Source organism: Rhincodon typus, chromosome 23, assembly GCF_021869965.1.
Source record: "Rhincodon typus isolate 14 chromosome 23, sRhiTyp1.1, whole genome shotgun sequence".
NCBI lineage: Eukaryota > Metazoa > Chordata > Chondrichthyes > Orectolobiformes > Rhincodontidae > Rhincodon > Rhincodon typus.
In genome coordinates this window covers 6,711,349-6,732,345 of record NC_063354.1, presented here as the reverse complement: position 1 = coordinate 6,732,345, position 20,997 = coordinate 6,711,349, and the positions used below count along the sequence as shown (strand labels likewise).

General features: G+C 40.4%; 1 protein-coding gene across 8 annotated transcripts in view; it reads left to right on the top strand.

The window, feature by feature from the left end:
• Positions 1-20,997, top strand: part of LOC109917392 (platelet endothelial cell adhesion molecule-like) — a 106,323-nt gene that overhangs the window by 63,242 nt on the left and 22,084 nt on the right. For 4 of the 8 annotated variants that reach the window (XM_048610964.1, XM_048610968.1, XM_048610967.1 and 1 more), the window contains 4 exons: positions 661-723; positions 4,312-4,380; positions 8,098-8,126; positions 9,835-10,039. In XM_048610964.1, the coding sequence (XP_048466921.1) occupies positions 661-723; positions 4,312-4,380; positions 8,098-8,126; positions 9,835-9,954 (281 nt within the window). In that variant the 3' untranslated portion in view covers positions 9,955-10,039. Of the gene's footprint in view, positions 1-660; positions 724-4,311; positions 4,381-8,097; positions 8,127-9,834; positions 10,040-20,997 lie in introns of those variants that run through there. The other 4 variants (XR_007264593.1, XR_007264594.1, XR_007264595.1 and 1 more) reach the window with 3 other exon arrangements.

Sequence of the window (20,997 nt, the reverse complement as noted above, 5' to 3'; positions counted from 1 at the left end):
GTTGACTTCACTCAGTTAGGCTTTTAAACATACTCATACTCTGGTCCGGTTGCACTGGTCACAGTTCAGGTCTGTGGTATACCCCAATCAGTAAAATATCCTCATCCAAGGATAGGCATCACTGACAGTCATATACCATGTAGACATTCCCTTAGCATCTATCCCAGACTTGGACCTATCTTTGCAGAGATATTTGGCCGTACGTAATTCTCTAGAACTCATTATTCACCTCTCCAAATATACAGAACCGAATTATGCAGTAAGACATAGCAGGCAGGATGTCTGCAACTTCTGGGTCAGCTTTCTTCCAGCTTATATTTTTAAAACCAAAGTTCACCAATTTTTGTTTAAAGCATAGTGCCCCTCTCAGTAATTACCTCCATAGTACCCTATAGAGTTTCTTCTTCTTTTTGTCCCTTGTGACTGGTTCAAAAGTTCAAGCACTAATTGTAAGCAAATACAGGAATAGAAAATACTGAAATACAATTACCATGAATCCACCATAACGGAAACCAAACTTTTATATTTTTAACGCTCAATATGATCCACAATAGAAATGGTAATAACAGTGATGATTTAGCATCATTTAACGGTTAAATGACTATATTAAAAGCAGTCTATATATCAGTATATTTCTAATTGTAATTTATATATTTGCAGAAACTGATTCAGACAGAAATCATGAGGGGGACTATACAAACATCATGTCATACGAAAGAAATGGTAATATAATGTCAAATGCATCTCCAGTGTCTCTTATTTGTGTTGTATATATTGTATATTTGCGGTATAGTAAAACTATCCTATCCCAGTTATTGCCAAATGTACCTTCATTCAGTCTGGATTGTTTTGTGACAACTTCAGCAATTGTAACATTGTAATAATTTTACAGCCGATCCAACAACTGGGAAAAAAATTCAATACAATTCAGACTGAATGTTTCTGGTCAAATATGTAAGACTGATATTTTGCATCTCTAACCTGAAATACAAGGTAATTGTAGCATCATAATGATTACTTTGCATCTGCCTTTACTAAGGGAGCTGATGCTATTGATGCCATGATGACCAAGAAGCATACTCAGCCACTCAAAATTGATGAGGAGGGGCTATTGGATAAGCTTTTAGTAATGCAAGTTGACAATGAATCGGGATCAAATCATAGAATCCCTACAGTGTGGAAGCAGGCCATTCAGCCCATCAATGAAAAGCATCCCAGCCCCTACCCTATCCCTGTAACCTTGCATTTACCATGGCTAGTCCACCTAACCTGCACATCCCTAGACACTGTGGGCAATTTAGCATGGCCAATCCTTTTGCCTTTTGAGAGTCCATGTACATCATATCAACAGAATTGTCTTCTTCATCCTCTGCAGTCTGTTCAAACATCCAGCAACCTAATTAAACACAATGTTCCTTAAGATACCCATGCTGAATCTTCTTAATTAACCAACATTTATTCACACAACTATAAATTCCATCCTGAATTATTGTTTCCGGAGGTTGCGCCATCAAAGTTAAACTGGCTGGTCTGTAATTGCTGGACTTATCCTTTGTTTACAATTCTCCAGTGCTGTGGCTCCACCTGAGTCTAAGACTGAAAGTTATGGCCAGTCCATCCACAAATTTCACTCTCACTTCCTTCAGTATAAGGACTGGACATCAAGAGGACATTAGATGATGATTTGAATAGAAACAATGTGCAATGTTATGGGGAAAAGGCAGGAACATGGCTCTAAGACATAACACTTATTTGGACAGCTGGGACATACATGATGGGCTAATTGGTCTCCTACTGCACCATAACAATTCTGATATTCTGTTCATTGCTGTATTACCTTGAGCTAAGCTTCCATCCACATATCCTCTTCCACACCAAAACCATTTCCTAACTCACATGCCTCCACTTCATCTCAGCTCATCTGCTGTTGTAAACCTCACCCATCCCTTTGTTATCTCTGGACTTGGCTCATGCAAATTCCAGGCCTGCCTCCAATTTTGCACGCTTAGGGAAATTGACCTCAGACTTTTCACGCAATGGTGAACGTCACAGTCAAGAACAGTATTTGTTGCCCTTGAAATAAGTGGCTTGCTAGGCCACTTCAGCAGGTACATATGAATCAACCACATTAATGCGGGTCTGTAGTCAGATGTATGCCAAACTACATTAGGATATCCTTCTGTAAAGGACTTTGGTGCACCAGATGGGTTTTACAACAATCATAGTTTCATAGTCACCACTGCTGAGATTAATTTTGCAATTCTAGATTGTTGATTGGATTTAAATTTCATCAGTTTTTTTTGGGGTGTGGGAGATTTAAATTCTTGGTCTCCAGACTATTAACCTTGATCTATAGAATTCTAGTTCTGTGAATTGCCCATTCTTTATGTGAAAAGGTCCTTCCTAATTTTATGATTAATATCCCCCCTTACTCTGGAGTCACTAACTGGTTGTCAAAAGAAAATCGACGAGTTACATAATAGACAGCCAATTTTCTTGCATCTGGTTTCCCCTATTCCATCACTTTATGCCTCCTCCTCTCATTCCAAAAATTGAATATCAGTATCAGTGGCTAGCCACATTTCCAACTTCTTCCCAAAAGCAGGTCTCAGGGAAAATTCAGGGTTATATAATCAATGCAATATTTTTCCTTAATTTACATAAGAACATAAGAACTAGAAGCAGGAGTAGGCCATCCGGCCCCTCGAGCCTGCCCCGCCATTTAATAAGATCATGGCTGATCTTTTTGAGACTCAGCTCCACTTACCTGCCCGCTCACCATAATCTTTAATTCCTTTACTGTTCAAAAATTTATCTAGCCTTGCCTTAAAAACATTCAGCGAGGTGTCTTCAACTGCTTCATTGGGCAGGGAATTCCACAGATTCACAACCCTTTGGGTGAAAAAGTTCCTCCTGACCTCAGTCCTACATCTATTTCCCTTTATTTTGAGACTATGCCCCCTAGTCCTGTTAGTGGAAACAACCTCCCTGCCTCCACCTTATCTATTCCCTTCATAATCTTATATGTTTCCATAAGATCTCCCCTCATTCTTCTGAATTCCAATGAGTATAATCCCAGCCTACTCAGTCTCTCCTCATAATCCAATCCTCTCAACTCTGGAATCAACCGAGTGAATCTCCTCTGCACCCTCTCCAGTGCTGGTACATCCCTTCTCAAGTAAGGAGACCAAAACTGCACACAGTACTCCAGGTGTGGCCTCACCAGGACCCTATACAGCTGCAGCATAGCCTCCCTGTTTTTAAACTCCATCCCTCTAACAATGACAGACAAAATTCCATTTGCCTTTTTAATTACCTGCTGCACCTGCAATCCTACTTTTAGCGATTCATGCACAAGGACACCCAAGTCTCTCTGTACAGCAGCGTGCTGCAATTTTTTATCATTTGAAACATAGTCCATTTTGCTGTTATTCCTACCAAAATGGATGACCTCACACTTATCAACATTGTACTCCATCTGCCAGACCTTTGCCCACTCACTTAGACTATCTATATCCCTCTACAGACTTTGTGTCTTTGCACACTTTGCTCTACCACTCATCTTAGTGTCATCTGCAAATTAATTTGCTGATACTGTTTCATAATGAGCGATCATTTACATTTAAATTTATTCTTCATAAAAATCACTGTCTCATGCCAAGTACAGTCTACTCCCCTGAGGTGAGTATTTTTGTGCAGTGAGAGAGATAGACAACAATATCCCTAAAGAATCTATAACTGATTGGAAACAATAGTGAAGTAATATCGAACTGACAAAGTGAGAGATCAACCTGTGCCCAGTTTGAGTATCTCAAGCTATTTGTTGCTATCAGGGATGAATATTTTTATTCAACCTGTTCAGACATGATATGACACACCTCTGAGGCAGGTGGGACTTGAACCTGGGCTTCTGGCTCTGGGGTGGGGACACTGCCACCACACCACAAGCAACTAAAATCAATATGCAACACCTTTTTACCTGCTCGGTAATGTATTTAATATTCATCTCCCAACTCTTTTAGATACAAATACCAAATCCTGCTACTACTTTTTTAATGATCTTTTGGTAAGGAAATGAAAGAAAAAGAACAAGTTGGATTAAGAGAAAGGAATGCTAAAGGGGACTGAATGATATGTTTGCTTTTTTCTAGTTTACGAAAATTAGATGACTGTTGTTTAGAGGGTAATGGAAATTTGTAATTGTGAGGAACATATGATCTGTTTATGAGGGGTATGTGAGATACTGAGGCCAAGTAAGATTTGGAAGAGATCTGAAATAACTTTAAACACTTCTTATTCTATGTTATATAGTTACAGAAGATGATCCTGAAAGTGATTGCGAAGCAGATTACACCAATGTGATATCGAAAAGAAAAAGTTGTAAGCCATTTTTTAAAAAATTACTCATAAATAAAACATACATCTTGTAAGGGAGAACAAGTTTTCCTGTGTTACTAACTGCTACAGTTTTCTGATGTATTTGGAGTCACATTACCTTGTGTTTTTCTTGCTTGATTTTATAGTAAAATCTTTTCTTAAGGGAAAAGACTACTTATTTGAATTTTGCTCTTCTTGAAGTAGGAATTACATCACTGTACATTATATTGAAATGTTTATATAATTACAATTATTGACATTATAAAACTATCAGGAAGTTTGAAATGTCTCCTATTTCGGTTTTAAAAATATGCTGAGGTAATTCATATTGTAAACCTGGATATCCTGAAACCATTCTATCCAAGCTATCCAAGGGGTGGCATGGTGGCTGTGGTTAGCCCTGCTGTCTCACAGCGCCAGGGACCCAGGTTCAATTCCACCCTCGGGCGACTGTCTGTGTGGAGTTTGCACTTTCTCCCCGTGTCTGCGTGGGTTTCCTCCGGGTTCTTCAGTTTCCTCCCACAGTCCAAAGATTTGCAGTCGAGGTGGAATGGCCATGCCAAATTGCCCGTATTGTTCAGGGATGTGTAGATTAGGTGGGTTATAGCTGGGTAGGTCTAGGTGGGATGCTTTGAGGTTCAGTGTGGACTGGTTGGGCTGAAGGGCCTGTTTCCACACTGTAGGGATTCTATGATTCTACAGCTTTGCTGATTAACCAATAATTGAATCAGTGATTCCCATGTGAGTCCAACCAGTTAATCATCTGAAATTGTTCCAATTGAACAAACTGCTGCTAACGGCTGGATTTGGTGCAGTTTGCCTTAAGTATGGGGGTGGACATCTTCAGAGTTGATGAACCACCCCTGGCCCTAACCAGCGAGAAACCCTGCTGCATTAAGTGCCAATCAGGCACTTCATTTCCGTCTGGTGGGCCAATCAGGTGACTCGTCACTGAAGTCTTACCTTCTCTCAAACTGCTGGCTCATCAGATACTGATAACTACTGGAAACTGGAGAATTTCACTAGACGCCCAGGTTACACAATGGTAAACAGTTGCACCGATGATCATGGCTGGGGGTTGGTATGGAGAAGAGATCAGGGGTTCAAAGGCAAGTACTGGGTGGCTTTCCGCAGCCACCCTCCTGCGCTCCCTCCGTGCCTAGGAACCATGGCAATTGGAGCAATTAATTTACCACATAAGGGCCTTAATTGGTGGTGGATCAGGAAGAATGCCCATGAATGAAAATTATTTTGACTGCTAAGGTGTTTAAAAAAAAGGGCAGGTATCCTACTAGTGCCACTCTAGTGATCATTTGCCTGCTTCGCTACATCCAGGTTTGGGAAAATTCTACCTTATACATTAATGAGCACCAAAGAGAAATGTATACAAGTGGAATCTAAAGACCATAAGATCAAGGGGGTGACATTCAACTCAATGTTGCCATGTTTTTAAACATGAACAGGGGAGTAATGAGACAAAAATGCAAACAGAAACCTGTCATAATTTTCAAGTGGGCCTCAATTTAAGTATCTCCCCATTGTTGTGCAAATTAATCTCACTCAAGGCCCTCACAGTGGGTCTTCCTTTGATCTCTCTTAGGGTTTAGGTTAGAATCTACGCCACCTTCCCAGCCTCAGTATTGATATGTTAGTAAGTTACGGAAACACTGGCAGAGTGGAAGCGCAAATTTAAAGCAGACATATGGGTTTTCCCAACAGCAAGTCAGACTTGACTTCCCAAATATGGACCCTGGTGTCTTTAAATTTTGGATTATATTATTACTTATTATTCCACTTTCAGTGCTATAGAACTCAGTTGTTTTTCTGGCCCTGACATTGGAAGGAAACAGAAATGAAAGTTGAAAGTGACTGGTATTGGACTGAATTTGAGTTCCACTGTCAGGTATACAAAGCCAGTACAGACCAATAATAGTCACTTGCAAGTTTTATTTATTTTTACTTGAGCAGTAGTAGCAGCTTGCTCAATATTAACTTGATTTTTTTTTCTGAAAAAAACTAACAAAAATATAGTAAAGCTCATACTTCAAAAGAGTGATTTAATAGATGTTATGTGCTTCAGAAAATGTTAAATGCTAAGGAAATGACAAGGCATTATAAGCATAAAAGCATGCTTAATATTGAAGTAGATTTCAAACTAAATCAAAGTTGTCAAACATCTAAAGTAATTTTTAAGGCCATAGAGTAATAGAGTCATTCTGTATGGAAACAGACCCTTCGGTCCATGTTCCCAAACTAGGCTGGTCCCATTTGCCTGTGTTTGGCCCATAACCCTCCAAACGTTTCCAATTTAGGTGCTTATCCAAATGTCTTTTAAATATAACTGTACCTGCATCCACCACTTCCTCTGGCAGTTCATTCCACACATGAACCACTCTGTGTGTAAAAACGTTGCCCATCATGTCCTTTTTCTCACCTAAACTAGCCCCACTGCCTGTGTTTGGCCCATATCCTTGCAAACCTTTCCAATTCATGTACTTATCTAAATGTCTTTTAAATGTTATAACTATACCTGCATCCATCACTCCCTCTGGCAGTTCATACTACACACAAACCACTCTCTGTAAAAAAAAAATTCCTTTTCAAAACTTTCTCCTCTTACCTTAACAATATGCCCCCTAGTTTTGACTTCCCCCATCCTAAGGAAAAGAGCTTTGCTATTCACCTTATCTATGCCCCTCATGATTTTATAAAGTCACCCCTTCACGTCCTACACTCCAGTGAAAAAATTGACAGGCTATCCAGCCTCTCCCCATAACTCAAACCCGCCAGTCCCAGCAACATCCTGGTAAGTCCTTTCTGAACCCTCTCCAGCTTAATAATATCCTTCCTGTAGCAGGGTGACCAGAACAGCACACAGTACTCACCAACGTCCTGTACAACCTCAACATGAGGACCCAGCTGCTATCCTCAAAGATCTGAGAAATGAAGGCGAGCATGCTAAACACCTTCTTAAACACCCTGTCTACCTGTGACGCAAATTTCAAAGAATTTTGTACCTGAACCCAGAGGTCCCACTACCAGGGACCTACCATTAATTGTATAAGTACTGCCCTTGTTTGTTTTACCAAAATACAATATCTCGCATTTATCCAAGTTAAGGTCCATCTTGCGACTCCTCAGCCCATTGACCCAACTGATCAAGATCTCTTTGATAACCTTGATAATCTTAGATAACCTTCTTCACTGTGCACTATACCACAAATTTTGGTGTCATCCACAAACTTATGAACCATGCCTGCTATATTCTCATCCAAATCGTTTATATAGATCTCAAACAAAAGTGGAGTAAATAACTTGAACTTGTTGACTGGTCTGGATAAGACAACATGCTGTGCCACTGACTTAGATATTAGTAATTCCCAGAGACCGGCAGAAATAGCTTGCTTTCGTGTCCCTTCGGTTTCAGCCTTTGATCTGCTACATTGTCTATTTATTCTGCTTTCAAGTTTCCTTTTTCCAAAACCAAGAAACAGTAAAACACACTAAGCAAGTGAACCAGAACAAATAAATACTATAACAAGGGAACGTTTATGACTGCAAGAGAGAGACAGAAAATACTGTATGACAAATGGAAAAATACCAAGGCAAAGAAAATGGTTCAGAAAAGGAGAGTTAAATCAAGGAAGAGCTAGGTGTTCACTTTGTTTAAGTTACAATTAACTTGCACTTAATTATAGTAATTTAATTCTGTTCTTGCAGCTGCCAGTGCTGACAGCGATTCCTCCTGTGTAAGTAAATCTTTATCATTGATAAATTACTCTATGTAACATAACCAGTATTGAACATAATCCAATCAATTTACAATTCATATAAATTATATCATTAGAGGATGACATTTTCCAGGCTTATAAAATCATGCAGATTTGGATAATTCCTTATTTTAGTTGATCCATTTGACAAGAACCAATTACATCCCCCACCCAGCGTCAAACAGTTTCTTAAATTATATCAGAGATAGTAGGAACTGCAGATGCTGGAGAATCCGAGACAACAAGGTGCAGGGCTGGATGAACACAGCAGGCCAAGCAGCATCTTAAATTATACCAGGTTTCACTTCCATTACCTTACCAAAATTTATTTCGTGAGTTGCTAACTATGTGAAACATTAGAGTAGATTTGTAGCTCGGGTTGTGGATGTTGTGGTTGGTAGGCTCGCTGAGCTGGTTCGCTGTTCCGCAGACCTTTCATTACCCTGCTGGGTAACATCATCAGTGCAGCCTCCGATGAAGCGCTGTTGTGTTTTCCCGCCTGGTATTTAAACTCTGGGGTCCGTTGAGCTGGATTACCTCACTTCCAGTTTTCCTTCGCTCCCGTTCCTAGAAGCCTGGTACTGCACAAAGAAAGCCATCAACAAACACATAGAACTCAACCCCATACACACTCCACTGTGAAGGAAATCCGGAAGTGAGGTAATCCAGCTCAGCGGACTCCAGAGTTTAAATACCAGGCGGGAAAACACAACGGCGCTTCATCGGAGGCTGCACTGATGATGTTACCCAGCAGGGTAATGAAACATCTGCGGAACAACGAACCAGCTCAGCAAGCCAACCAACCATAATATGTGAAACATTTCCAGACATCAGTTATAGTAAATTGCCTTACATTATATTGAACACGAGTGCTTCTTCTACCCTCACAATTTCACCTGAATTTCAGATCATTACTTAACTTTGTATACAAGTTGGCTGCTGCATTCTCTTACAAATCAACATTGATTCTAATAAACACAAGTAATAGTGTGGAGAAGGAAAATACAGGATGAAAATTAGATTGATTTTAACTGGGTCTGAAGGGGTCCAACTCACCTTCCTTCAAAATGCCTAACTTCGTGCTCCAAATATTTATTCTGTGCCTTCCAACAGCTTATTCCCTGCTGTTATTAGACTTCTAAATGGACTTTTCAAATTTCAGAACTAATGTTGACCTTGCTTTGTGTGCTTCTTCTCTGTAGCTGTAACATTGTATTCCTTGCCCTGTTCTATCATGCTATGGAGTTTGTATGGTATGATCTGCCTCTATGCACGAAAAACAAAACTTTTCACTGTACCTAAGTACATGTGACAATAATAAATCAAATCAAAACATGACACACAGCTTTATCCTATGCCTGTCCCACCAATCCAAAATGTATTGCCATGCTGTTCAACTTATTGTGACATTGAGGCCAAGTCAAGTTAAAATTTCCAAAAACATTTACAAAACTGAAAACACCTTTTTACCTCCTATGCTTCTGGACCGGACTCAGTTAATTTCTCAGGTTGCAATTAAGTACTTACAAAACCATCACATTATTGCACACCATAAGCTCAGTTTCCTTCTTCAACCATTACTTTAGAGATGATAATGTGAGTCAAATCTTAATTTATTCTTTATGCTGAAGAGGTATAAATGGAAAAGACCAGTAAAAGTTCTGACTTTTTTTTTTGTTATTAACAGGATGAAAACAATCAGGTTTTATACACTCAACTTGATTTAGCAGTTCTGCAGAATAACAATATGCCACAGCCACAAGGACCTACAATATATGCTTCTATTGCTTTAGATAAGTTACGATGAGGGGTGCCTGAAAAGTTAGAACCTTAGACCCATGACTGTATTTTAATAACTGGTCATTAAACTCATTTTGAACCATGTAAACCAAGAAATTGTAAATAGCTGCTTGTTTTCATCCAGCACAAGAAATCTTTTTATTTTGTGTGACATATTGCGTTAGTATTTATCAGGCTCAACGGGCTGAATGTCCTAATTCAGCTCCTGTATCTTATTGTCTAAATAAACCAGGTTAGAAGTAGAGAAAACAGAACAAAAAGCACAACAGCTTTGTATATTAGTGCGATGGATTATTGAGGTGTATGTTTGTGCCTGCAACTGGTATCAGTTTTGTACTAAGGATGGAAGAAACAGCTAAGTCAATATCAAGTTTATGCATGGAGAAGAATCAGCTGAAGATCATGTGTGTTCAAAAGATACTCTTGAACCTCTTACTGATCAGTTCCAAAGTGGAGGCCCAGGCACACACTGCTTGACCACTTGCACATCAAATAATGGAGTGTAAGAATATTATAAAGTTGATTTTCAACTAAATTATTAAGTTGTTTATAACTGAAAGTAACTTACATATTTTGGATAAATAATCAACTGAGCATGGATTCATGTTTGCATTTTGATATATTAGTTCCTGATCAGGTTAGGTAGAGATCAGTTTGTTGCCCACAAGAAAAGGAAACTCAGAGGACATCAGCATCTACATTGGCATCAATTGTTGCAAGAGCGGCAATCATTATACATCTCTCATAATTCCATTATAAAGACATCTTAAAATTCCTTATAAACCTTAGTGCTAAATTATTGGTAATAGAATGTCACTTGTCCATGTTAAATCCCTAAATTCAAAATGAATAGTGAAAAAAGTTAAAAGATTCCTGTTTTCTGAAACCGAGGCAAAATACAAGACAATAAGATAGTGGCCCCTAAATTCTTATAGGATCCTGCTGGTCTTTTGTTATCATTTCAATGAAAAAACCAATGGAACGCCTTGAAATAGAGAATGAGAATTGTACTAGAATTTGACCGCTTCTGAGTTTCCTGGATGGAGTGAAATCATTGAACCTCTTCTTGACTCACAGAAGTCTAATAGTAGCCAGGCGGGAGAAATTGCATAAAACTTGTGCTCCCATTCCTCAAGCTCTATATTGGACCTGCTGTAAGAATGGAAACTATTTTGCCAGATGAGTGGAGGTTTACTAGCCCATTGTGCACTGCACACATCTCCACCCCAACCCAAAGAACAGACTTATTGTAACAATTTGCTGATTAATTTCCTTGTTCAGGGCCTCAAAAGAACCATGTATGGGGTCAATAAGTGGATCCCAAGCAATTGGTTTCTGCCATGAGTTCAAGAATTTTGACATTCACCAGCAGACAGGCACCAAGAAGTCCCTGAAGTGATGCATGCACCTATCTGTAAAGGTGGTGTGTCCCGCCGCATTAATTTTACAAGCTATGCTTCATGGATGGTGTTGTTCAGCACTGGTGCCATCATGAGGGTTTCTATCAAAGTAATTCAATATCTTTATATTGCCTTTGGGAAATTTGGAATTCTGGTCTTTTAGCTCATCTTCACCACAAAATATAGGTTTTGGGAAGGAAGTGATGCATCAGCTTGCAGGATTTCTACATTCTACAGTGGACACCAAAGCTTAACAACAATATATTGGCATTGTAAGAGGAATCAGAATTACACCATAAGTTAACTGGTTAAATTATGAAAATATATTGGATAAAGTTGCTTTCTATTCCTTTAAGTTTAAATGGTCAAGAACTGAAATGTGAACATTCTTGATTCTCAGTATTGCTTTTTTGTGGGAAGCTTGTGGAAAATCTGTTTAAATCCTGAGCACTGATATCATTATAAGGGGAAGTAAAAGACAATAGGAGGAAACTATGTGAGCAAAAATATTGAAATAAATGGAGTTAATGCTTGGATTTCTACCAAAACTAATTGAATTGTAAATACTTAATTCTGGTAAATGATATATAAACATTTTAATTACCAAGTTAAATTGGTTCTCCTTAGTGACATACACTGTAATAAATGGTTTCGTGTATGGAATGTTCTCACTTTCACTAGCATTTCACAGAAGTATTCCGATGTAGGACTGTACAGAAGTGTAAGGATTACTTAACATGTAACTAATTAGCTGATGCTTACCTAGAGGTTATATTCTCGTAGTATTACAAAATATTTTAATAACATTTCTGTACGTTAGGTGGCTGAAGTTTTTCTTCAATTGTCAGTTTTCTCAATATTGATATTTGTGTATAAGCAAAACTGTTCTAATGCTTTTCTGCAAGAAAAGTAAGAAATGCTCAATGAGTTTCTATGAAAAATAAAATTCCTAACATTATTTGAAAAAAGAGATTGTTCTTCGTAACTTCTCATAAAATGTTACAAAGTTATCTGTCTTTTCAAACTGAGATATGGAAAATTTTCCAATATAGAACTGTTGACATGTATTTTACTAGGATTGAGGTAATGAAAACAAAAGCATTATCTTCTTTCTATACAAAGACTGTAAGTCCTCACAGAATTTAAAAAAAATTGTGTGTGTGTGTGGCGGAGACGGGAAGAGGAGGAGGAGTGTGTTAATAGTTTTCTCTCCTCTCTGTAGTAGCCATCAGTTGCAAATTATCTTTGTCTGAAAGACCAAGTAAGACATATGTTATCCCTCTGACCCTGTGCCTATTCACTAGGTCAGAAAATGTAATCCCAGGGTATTAAAGTGGATGGCCATGGAAATAGTGGATGCATTGACAGTTTGACATCTTGCAAAATCCTATAGATTCTTGAACAGTCCTGGTTGATTTGAGGGTGGCACTAGTAACCCCTGCATATAAAATTTTAAGGGAGGGATGAAACAGGGAACTACAGACTGATCAGCATAACATCAGGAGTAGGGAAAATTTGAACTTTATTTTAAAGGATGTGATATCAGGACATTTAGAAAATACCAATAGGATTACTCAAAGTCAACATGGATTTTGAAAGGGAAATCATGATTGACTAACCCTACTGGAGAATTCTGAGTTTGTAACTTTTACAGTAGATGAGGGAGAATCAGTAGATGTGGTTTGCAGCCAAATGTCCTATATCTGGAAAATATCTGAATTAAATAGAGTCATACAGTTGTACAGCATGAAAACAGACCCTTCGGTCCAATTCGTCCGTGCTGACCAGTAATCCTACATTTAATCTAGTCCCATTTGCCAGCATTTGGCCCACATCCCTCTAAACCCTTCCTATTCATTTACCCATCAGATGTCTTTTAAATGTTGTAACTGTACCCACCTCCACCACTTCCTCTGGCAGCTCATTCCATACACGTATCAGCCTCTGTGTGAAAACGTCGCCCCTGAGGTCTCTTTTAAATCTTATCCCTCTCACTTTAAACCTATGCCCTCTAGGGAAAAGACTCAACTATTCACCTGATCCATGCCCTTTGTGATTTTATAAGGTCACCTCTCAGACTCCAATACTCCAGGGAGAATAGCCCCAGCCTATTCAGCCTCTCCCTATAGCTCAAACCCTCCAACCCTGGCAACATCCTTGTAAATCTTTTCTGAACACTTTCAAATTTCACAACATCCTTCCTATTGCAGGGAGACCAGAATTGCACACAGTATTCCAAAAGTGGCCTAAACAATGTCCAGTACAGCCGCAACATGACCTCCCAACTCCTACACTCAATGCACTGACCAGTAAATACAAGCATACCAAATGCTGCCTTCACTATCCTATCTACCTGGGACTCCACTTTCAAGGAACAATGACCTCGCACTGCAAGGTCTCTTTGTTCAGCAACACTCCCGATGACCTTACCATTAAGTGTATAAGTTTTGCCTGATTTGCCTTTGCAAATTGCAGCACCTCACATTTATCTAAATTAAACTCCATCTGCCACTCCTCAGCTCATTGGTCCATCTGAAAAAGGTCCTGTTGTACTCTGAGATAACCTTCTTTGCTGTCCACTACACCTCCAATTTTGTTGTCATCTACAGACTTACTAACCATACCTCTTACGTTCACATCCAATTCATTTCTGTAAATGACAAAAAGCAGTGGACCTAGCACTGATCTTGTGGCACACAGTTGGTCACAGGCCTCCAGTTTGAAAAGCAACCCTCCACTACCACCCTCTACTACCTTCCAGCCAGTTCTGTAACCAAATGGCTAGTTCTCCCTATATTCCACATGATCTAACTTTACTAACCAGTCTACCATGAGGAATCTTGGACAACTTGTTACAGTCTATTGCAAATAATGACATCTAGACTCGATGAATGTGGTTACCATACTGGCTCAGAAGCCTGCCAAAAAATGGGCATTAAATGTAAAAACATAAATCAGAATCTCTTTCAATATAAAATTGGAATTCAAACCATACCAGAGTTTTCACTGTTATGCTCTACCTCAATAGAAAAGATCTTAAACAATCTGCTAGGCAGTGCTTAAAATCATCACAAAACAACGTTCAGTTTTCATTTTTTGGGGTCTAGAGGAAACTGAGTCCATCAGAAAGCCATAGTTAGTGATGCAGTGAGGATCCCAACCTACTCCAGGCTTGTTTGCTGACTTCGTGTCAGTTGTGGACAGTTTTTCAGTCACCCTAACTGACCAGTTGCTTTGGGAGTCCCACAGCTCATTTCATGCCAAAGCTGAATCTGGCTCAGTCAAGTTTTTGGATTAGTCCCCAAGCTGATCTCGGCCACTTGGGCGCAAAACAAATTACTCACTAACATATTTGCATTGTGGACACCTGAATTGAAGAATTCTATTAGGTACAAATTTGATTGGAATTTAATTTCCTTTCCGCTTTATACAGATTTAGTAAGTAGAATTTTACAATACCACTCCTGGGGCCTCACATCCAGTAATTGACGTATTGATGAAGGTGCACCAAGCACAATTCTCTGCCGAGGTACTCTCTTTGGGCTCACTGGGACAGAAACAAGCTAGAGGCAAAACCATTTGACCGTATAAAGGAGCCCTGACTGGAAAAGGGAAATCACACCTGACAAATTTACTAGAATTCTTTGTGGAGGAAACAAGCAGAATAGATAAATGAGAAGCGGTAGATGTAATATATTTGTATTTTCAGAAGGTGTTTTGATAAGGTACCACAAATTAGGCTATTCAATAATAGTGTTGGAGGTGGTATATTATGGTAAGAGGATTAGCTAACTAATATTAGGAAGTTAGGATATGGGACACATTTTCAGGATGGCAACCTATAACTAATAGAATTCCTCAGGGATCAATGGTGGGGCCATGATTATTTATAATATGTTAATGACTTAGGTGAGGAAAGTGAATGTATCATAGCCAGGTTTGTGGATGACACAGAATAATGTGGGAAGTGGTAAGCACCCTGATATAGAGTCTGCAAAGGGATATAGACATGTTAAGCAAGTGGGAAAAACGTTGGCACATGGAATGTAATATGGGAAATTGTGCGCAGTGATTGTAACAAGGTCAGCCAGGTGGATGTCATAGAATGAGTTCCCTGACTGGGGAGTCCTAGCTGACACATTCGAACAGGAGTGTCACAGGTTCCGTTCACTCTGAGAGCTGGCTCAGAGGAAGCTAGATCAGTGTCAAGGATGTTCCACGTGTAAGTAAAGGGTGACTTGGTGATGGGAGAAGAGCCTCCCTGCAATTATTTCAGTGGTGACAAGAGTAGGATTGGTGATGTAACTATGAAAAAGCACCTACTAGCTGAAGCCCAACTGGACTTCAAACAGGCAATACAACTGGCTTTGTCATTGGAAAATGTGACAAGTGGAGCATAAGAGTTACAGGGTATTCTGATGGAAGTGGACACCCTGTTCAGTCTGCCTGAACTTGGGGAACACCACTTGAGTGAATGCAATTACATAGCCTCACTGAAGACATATCTAGAACAGGTCAGCCCACAGCAAAACACCAAAATAAAGCCAAGCTTCAGCCAAATGTTGAACATTTTCTTCAGAATCCAGGCTGGCAAGCCACTGTACTTGCTGCTGGTTTGGTGACTCGAGAAGGAAAAGAGTCTCACTAGGCCTGAATGGAGAAACAGAACTCATAGGCCAGGATCCAGGAGAGTGCACAGCCGAGAAAGTCCATCTACATCTGGTTTGGAACAGTTAAATTGCTTAGCAACATCCAAATCAGAGCCTATCAAAATAAACGTCTGGTTAAAAGGTCACCCGGTTCTCATGGAGGTCAATAACAGCGCGGCTATTTCAGTGATTGCAGAAGCAGTCTTTAACAAATCTTGCTCTGGACTCCAACCCTTAAGTTTGCGCAATACCTCAGCTAGACTGAGAACCTACACCGAGGAGCCTTTACAGATTAAGAGTACAACTTCAGTTCCAGTCTCAAATGAGAAGCAGCTGGTTCAGATACCACTGATTGCAGTAAAAGGCTCGGGTCCAAGCTCAATGGGGCGAAATTGGTCGAGAAAGATTCACCTTGGTTGGCTTAACATTTGTTGATTAAAAACGGCTGCCCGAGTGAAGTCCTAATTAAATTCCCGGAGGTTTTTCAGTAAGGTCTAGGGACTATCAAAGTAGCCAAGGCTACCTTGCATGTTGACCAGGAAGCAATTCCACAAGTCTGCAAGGCCCACCCAGTGCTAAGAGACAACAAGGTGCAGGGCTGGATGAACACAGCAGGCCAAGCAGCATCATAGGAGCAGAGAGGCTAACTGCAACTCCACCCAGTGCTATTTGGCTTACGGGTAGAAATCAGAAGACTGGGAAGTGAAGGAATTGTCAAACCAGTTTGCGGAAAGGGTAGCAACGGTCATACCAAATATGCAGCCTGATGAGTCAGGTTGCATTTGAGGGGATTTTAAACAAACGGCAAACCTCTTTTTGCAGCTGGAAAAATAGCCAATCCCTCACATCGAGGATTTATACACAAAGCTGACGGGGTTGGGGGGGGTGCTGTCCTTCATGAAGCTGGACATGAGCCATGCGTACTTGCAATTGTGGTTAGATAAGGATTCTCAGACATATGCCACAATTAATAACCCTAAGGGTTTGTACCAACATACATAATTGCCATTTGGAATATCATCAGTCTGTGCAATTTTTCAGCAATGGAAAACATTTTATAAGGTCTATCCCAGGTCACCATTTATCTGGATGACATGCTAATAACAGGGCAGACAATAAGGAGCACTTAGAGAACTTAAATGTTTCTCTCAAGTGGGCGTACACCTTTGAAGGGAAACATGTGTGTTCCAGGCACCCCAAGTTACTACTTGGGCAACAGAGTTGACAAAACCATTGAAAGATAAAGTGAGGGCAATCAAAGGTGCCCTAGCTGCCACGTCTGTACTGCAGCTTAGCTCTTTCCTTGGGCTGGTGAATTATTACGGAAGATTCATACATAATCTGGCCTCCATCCTGGCACCTTGGTATCAATTCTTAAAAAAGGGTCAGCCCTGGAAATGGTCATGTAGCTAAGCCATAGCTTACAGGGAAGTAAAGAAGCAGCTACCGTTGACTGAGGTGTTGGCACACCATGATCCCATGTGCGTCTAGGGATGCTGACATGTGATGCCTCCCCATATAGCATTCGGATAGTATTAGTTCATAGGTGGCCCAATGGAGTGGAATGCCCAACACTGTATGCATCCAGGACTTTGGCTAATGCAGAGCATTAATACTATTGGATAAGGCTGAAGATAACAAGATCTGACAGGAACTGATAAGAGGCCTAACAATGGGCTGCTTTGTGGATGTAAGTACGCTGAGTCAGCCAGATCTGCTAACAGTTATAACTGCAGGAAACCAGGAACTGCTGGCTGTATCAGATAAGGTATACATTTGGACATTCAGGATTGGTCACGTGCAGCATAATTTCAAGTAAGGAACATATTTGGCACAGAGTCTTGTGTATAAAAAGCCTGAAGAAATCCTTTTGTTCAACTACACTTCGAAGACTCATGTTGTAAGAAGGTATCCTACCTCAGGTGGTGTGGTGAAGATGTCAAGCAGTTTCAGCCTGGCCAGCTGTGAACTCTCCTGAGTAATAATGTTTGTGTTTAGTTACAGAAATCAGGGTAGTGAAAGACAGTGATTGAGATATTTCCAGTAGATAAAACTGTGTTATTCGTTTAAGTACTTAATAGATGAATTATGGTTTTATAGAACTCTAAGTATCTCTGTATCTTCGTCTATGTATTAAGTGTTGTTTCTCAGACGGGCAACAATACGCCCAGATAGAGAAGGGAGGTTTGGCAGCCACATTTGGAGTCAAGAAGTTCCACCAATACCTTTATGGCCAAAAATTTGTTATCATCACGGACCAAAACCCTTGCTAGGTCTACATAAAGAGGACCAGGCAGTGCTACCCTTAGCTTCAGACCAAATATAGCAATGGGCTCTCATTCTAAGTGAGTACGATTACAAGTTGGAACACAGTCTGAAAGGTCTGGTAGCTAATGCAGATGCAATAAGTCGCCTCCCATTGGCAGATACACCACCGGTGGTACCACTGCTGGAACAGTCTGTAATGGTTTCATTTTTCTGGACACACTTCCAGTCACAGCTGACAATATCAGACTTTGGATGCAGGAAGATTTGGTACTAGCAAAACTGAAACTGCCGGTAGTGGTGGGGGAAACCAAAGGGCCGCCACAACCAGAACTGAAACTGTTTTGGACCTGAAGGACCCAAATCACAGTTGAGGACAGCATTATTATTATTGGATGCAAGAGTGATTGTCCCAAGCGAAGGTCACTGCCAGATACTGGCTGACCTCCACCAGGGTCATCCGGGGGTTTTCAAAATAAAGATGTCAGCAAGAAGTTATGTCTAGTGGCCAGGTTTGGAAGTAGATATAGCCGTGTTAGTGGGGCAGTGTCCAGAGTGCCAACAAGGACAAAAATTACTGCAAGCAGCTCCCCCACATTCGTGGGAATGGCCAGGTAAACCCTGTATGTTGACTATGTAGATTCTTTCGGGGGCTCAATATTCTTAGTCATTGTGGATGTCCATTCAAAGTGGCTGGACGTGGCATTGAGTTCATTCGTCAAATATGGGGACAATAGAAAAACTGCACTCATCCTTTGCAATACATGGACTCCCAGAAGCAGGGAGCTTGATTATTTCCTAAAGTCAAATGATATTCATCATACAAAGACTGCTCCATACCATCCATCATTCAATGGTCTGGCAGAGAGAGCAGTCCAAACTTTGAAGGCAAGCTTAAAGAAAGAGCCTACAGCTTCACTAGATAACAAACTGTCCCAAGTCCTATTTGATTATAGGACCATCCCTCATGCAACTACAGGCACAGCTCCATCAGAGTTGCTAACAGGGAGAAGACTCTGCACCAGGTTAAATCTGATCTTCTTGTGGGGGAGGGTGAAACTGCCTCAGAAACTCCAATGCCAGACACAAGACTCCACTAAGCAAGAGAGAGAGTTTACTTCAGGGGACAAAGTTTAGTGTAGGAACCCATGGGAATGGCCCTGCATGGGTAACAGGCATGGCCAATGCGAGGTCAGGTCCAGTGAGGTATAAAGTTCGGGTAGTTGTGATGATCCTGAACAAGCACGTGGACCATATGAAAGTTGTGAACTTGTAAACAGTACAGGAGCAAAATGTGCCTGGCTCCTCCAAAGACTTTCTCTCTGTTCCAGAACCTGTGGGTTCTCTCTCTCCATCAAGCTTTGAAGATACCTCAGAATCTGAGATGGACATGGCAGATATCGCCACCTCAATGCCTTTTCCGCTTGAAGAGGAGAATGAGTTTCTTCTGAGATGCTCCAGGCACAAGAGGCAAGCTACTGTACATTACACGCTGCCCGTGTCCGAGACAGATTTGGAGGAACCTGACCCGGTGCTAAAACACTCCAGGAAGGAACTACAAAACAAAAAGAACCAGCCTATGCCCTCAGACTCAGAGAGGGAGGGATGTCATGATTGTAACAAGGTCGCAGGATAGGAGATTGGCTGACTGGCAGAAGGCAGAGTGTAGGGATGAAAGGGTCTTTTTCAGGATAGCAGCTGGTGATTACCAACGTTCTGCATGGAATCTGAAGTACAAAGCTTTGGAAATCTGAAGTACTTAGCTGTCCTAGTTCAGGAATCTCTAAAGTTTAACATGCAGGTTCAGTTGGCAGTTAGGAAGGCAAATGCAGCGTCTGCTTTCATTTCAACAAGGCTATAATACAACAGCAGAGATGTATTGCTGAGGCTGTATAAGGCTCTAGTCAAACTCTATTTGGAATATTGAGCAGTTTTGGGGCCAATATTCTGGGGATAAAGGGCTTGTAATATGAGAAACGGTTGAGGACTCTGGGTCTGTACTTGGAGTTTAGAAGGATGAGGGGATCTGATTGAAGCTTACAGAATACTGAGTGGACTTGGAGTTGACGTTTCCACTAGTATAAGAGACTCCAATCCAAAGGCACAGCCTCAGTAAAGGAATAACTCTTTCAAACTAACAAGAGCAATTTCTTCAGCCAGAGTGTGGTGAATTTGTGGAACTCATGGCCTCCGTGACCATTTGCAGCAAAGTCATTGAGTGTATTTAAGACAGAGATAGGTAGTAAGAGGATCAAGGGTTAAGGGGAGAAGGTAGAACAGAGTTGAGAAATATATCGGCCATGATCGAATGGTAGGGCAAACTCAATGGGCTGACTGGCATAATTCTATTCCTGTATCATGGTCCTGTATCATATGATCAACTTAATGCAAAACTGCACTGGCTTCTGGGCAGTGTTTTAACTGTTTGATCAAATTATTACTGCATGTCTTAATTGTTCATATAAATCCCTAGGTGGTAATTTGAACTTGTGCAAACACATTCGCTAGCAAAGGTAGCAAACTTTCACCTAGTAAATTTTTCAAACACAAAACTTCATTCAGAAATTAAGTACTCTGATTTGCTAGTACCAAATCTTCCTGTAAATTTCTCAAACACAAAACTTCATTCAGAAATTAAGTTCTCTGATTTGGAAAAAACCTATAGGCATTTTGGCCTTGGCCAGTGCGTCTTAGCTACTACTCTTAGTAACTACTCTTAGCTAAGATGCACTGGCC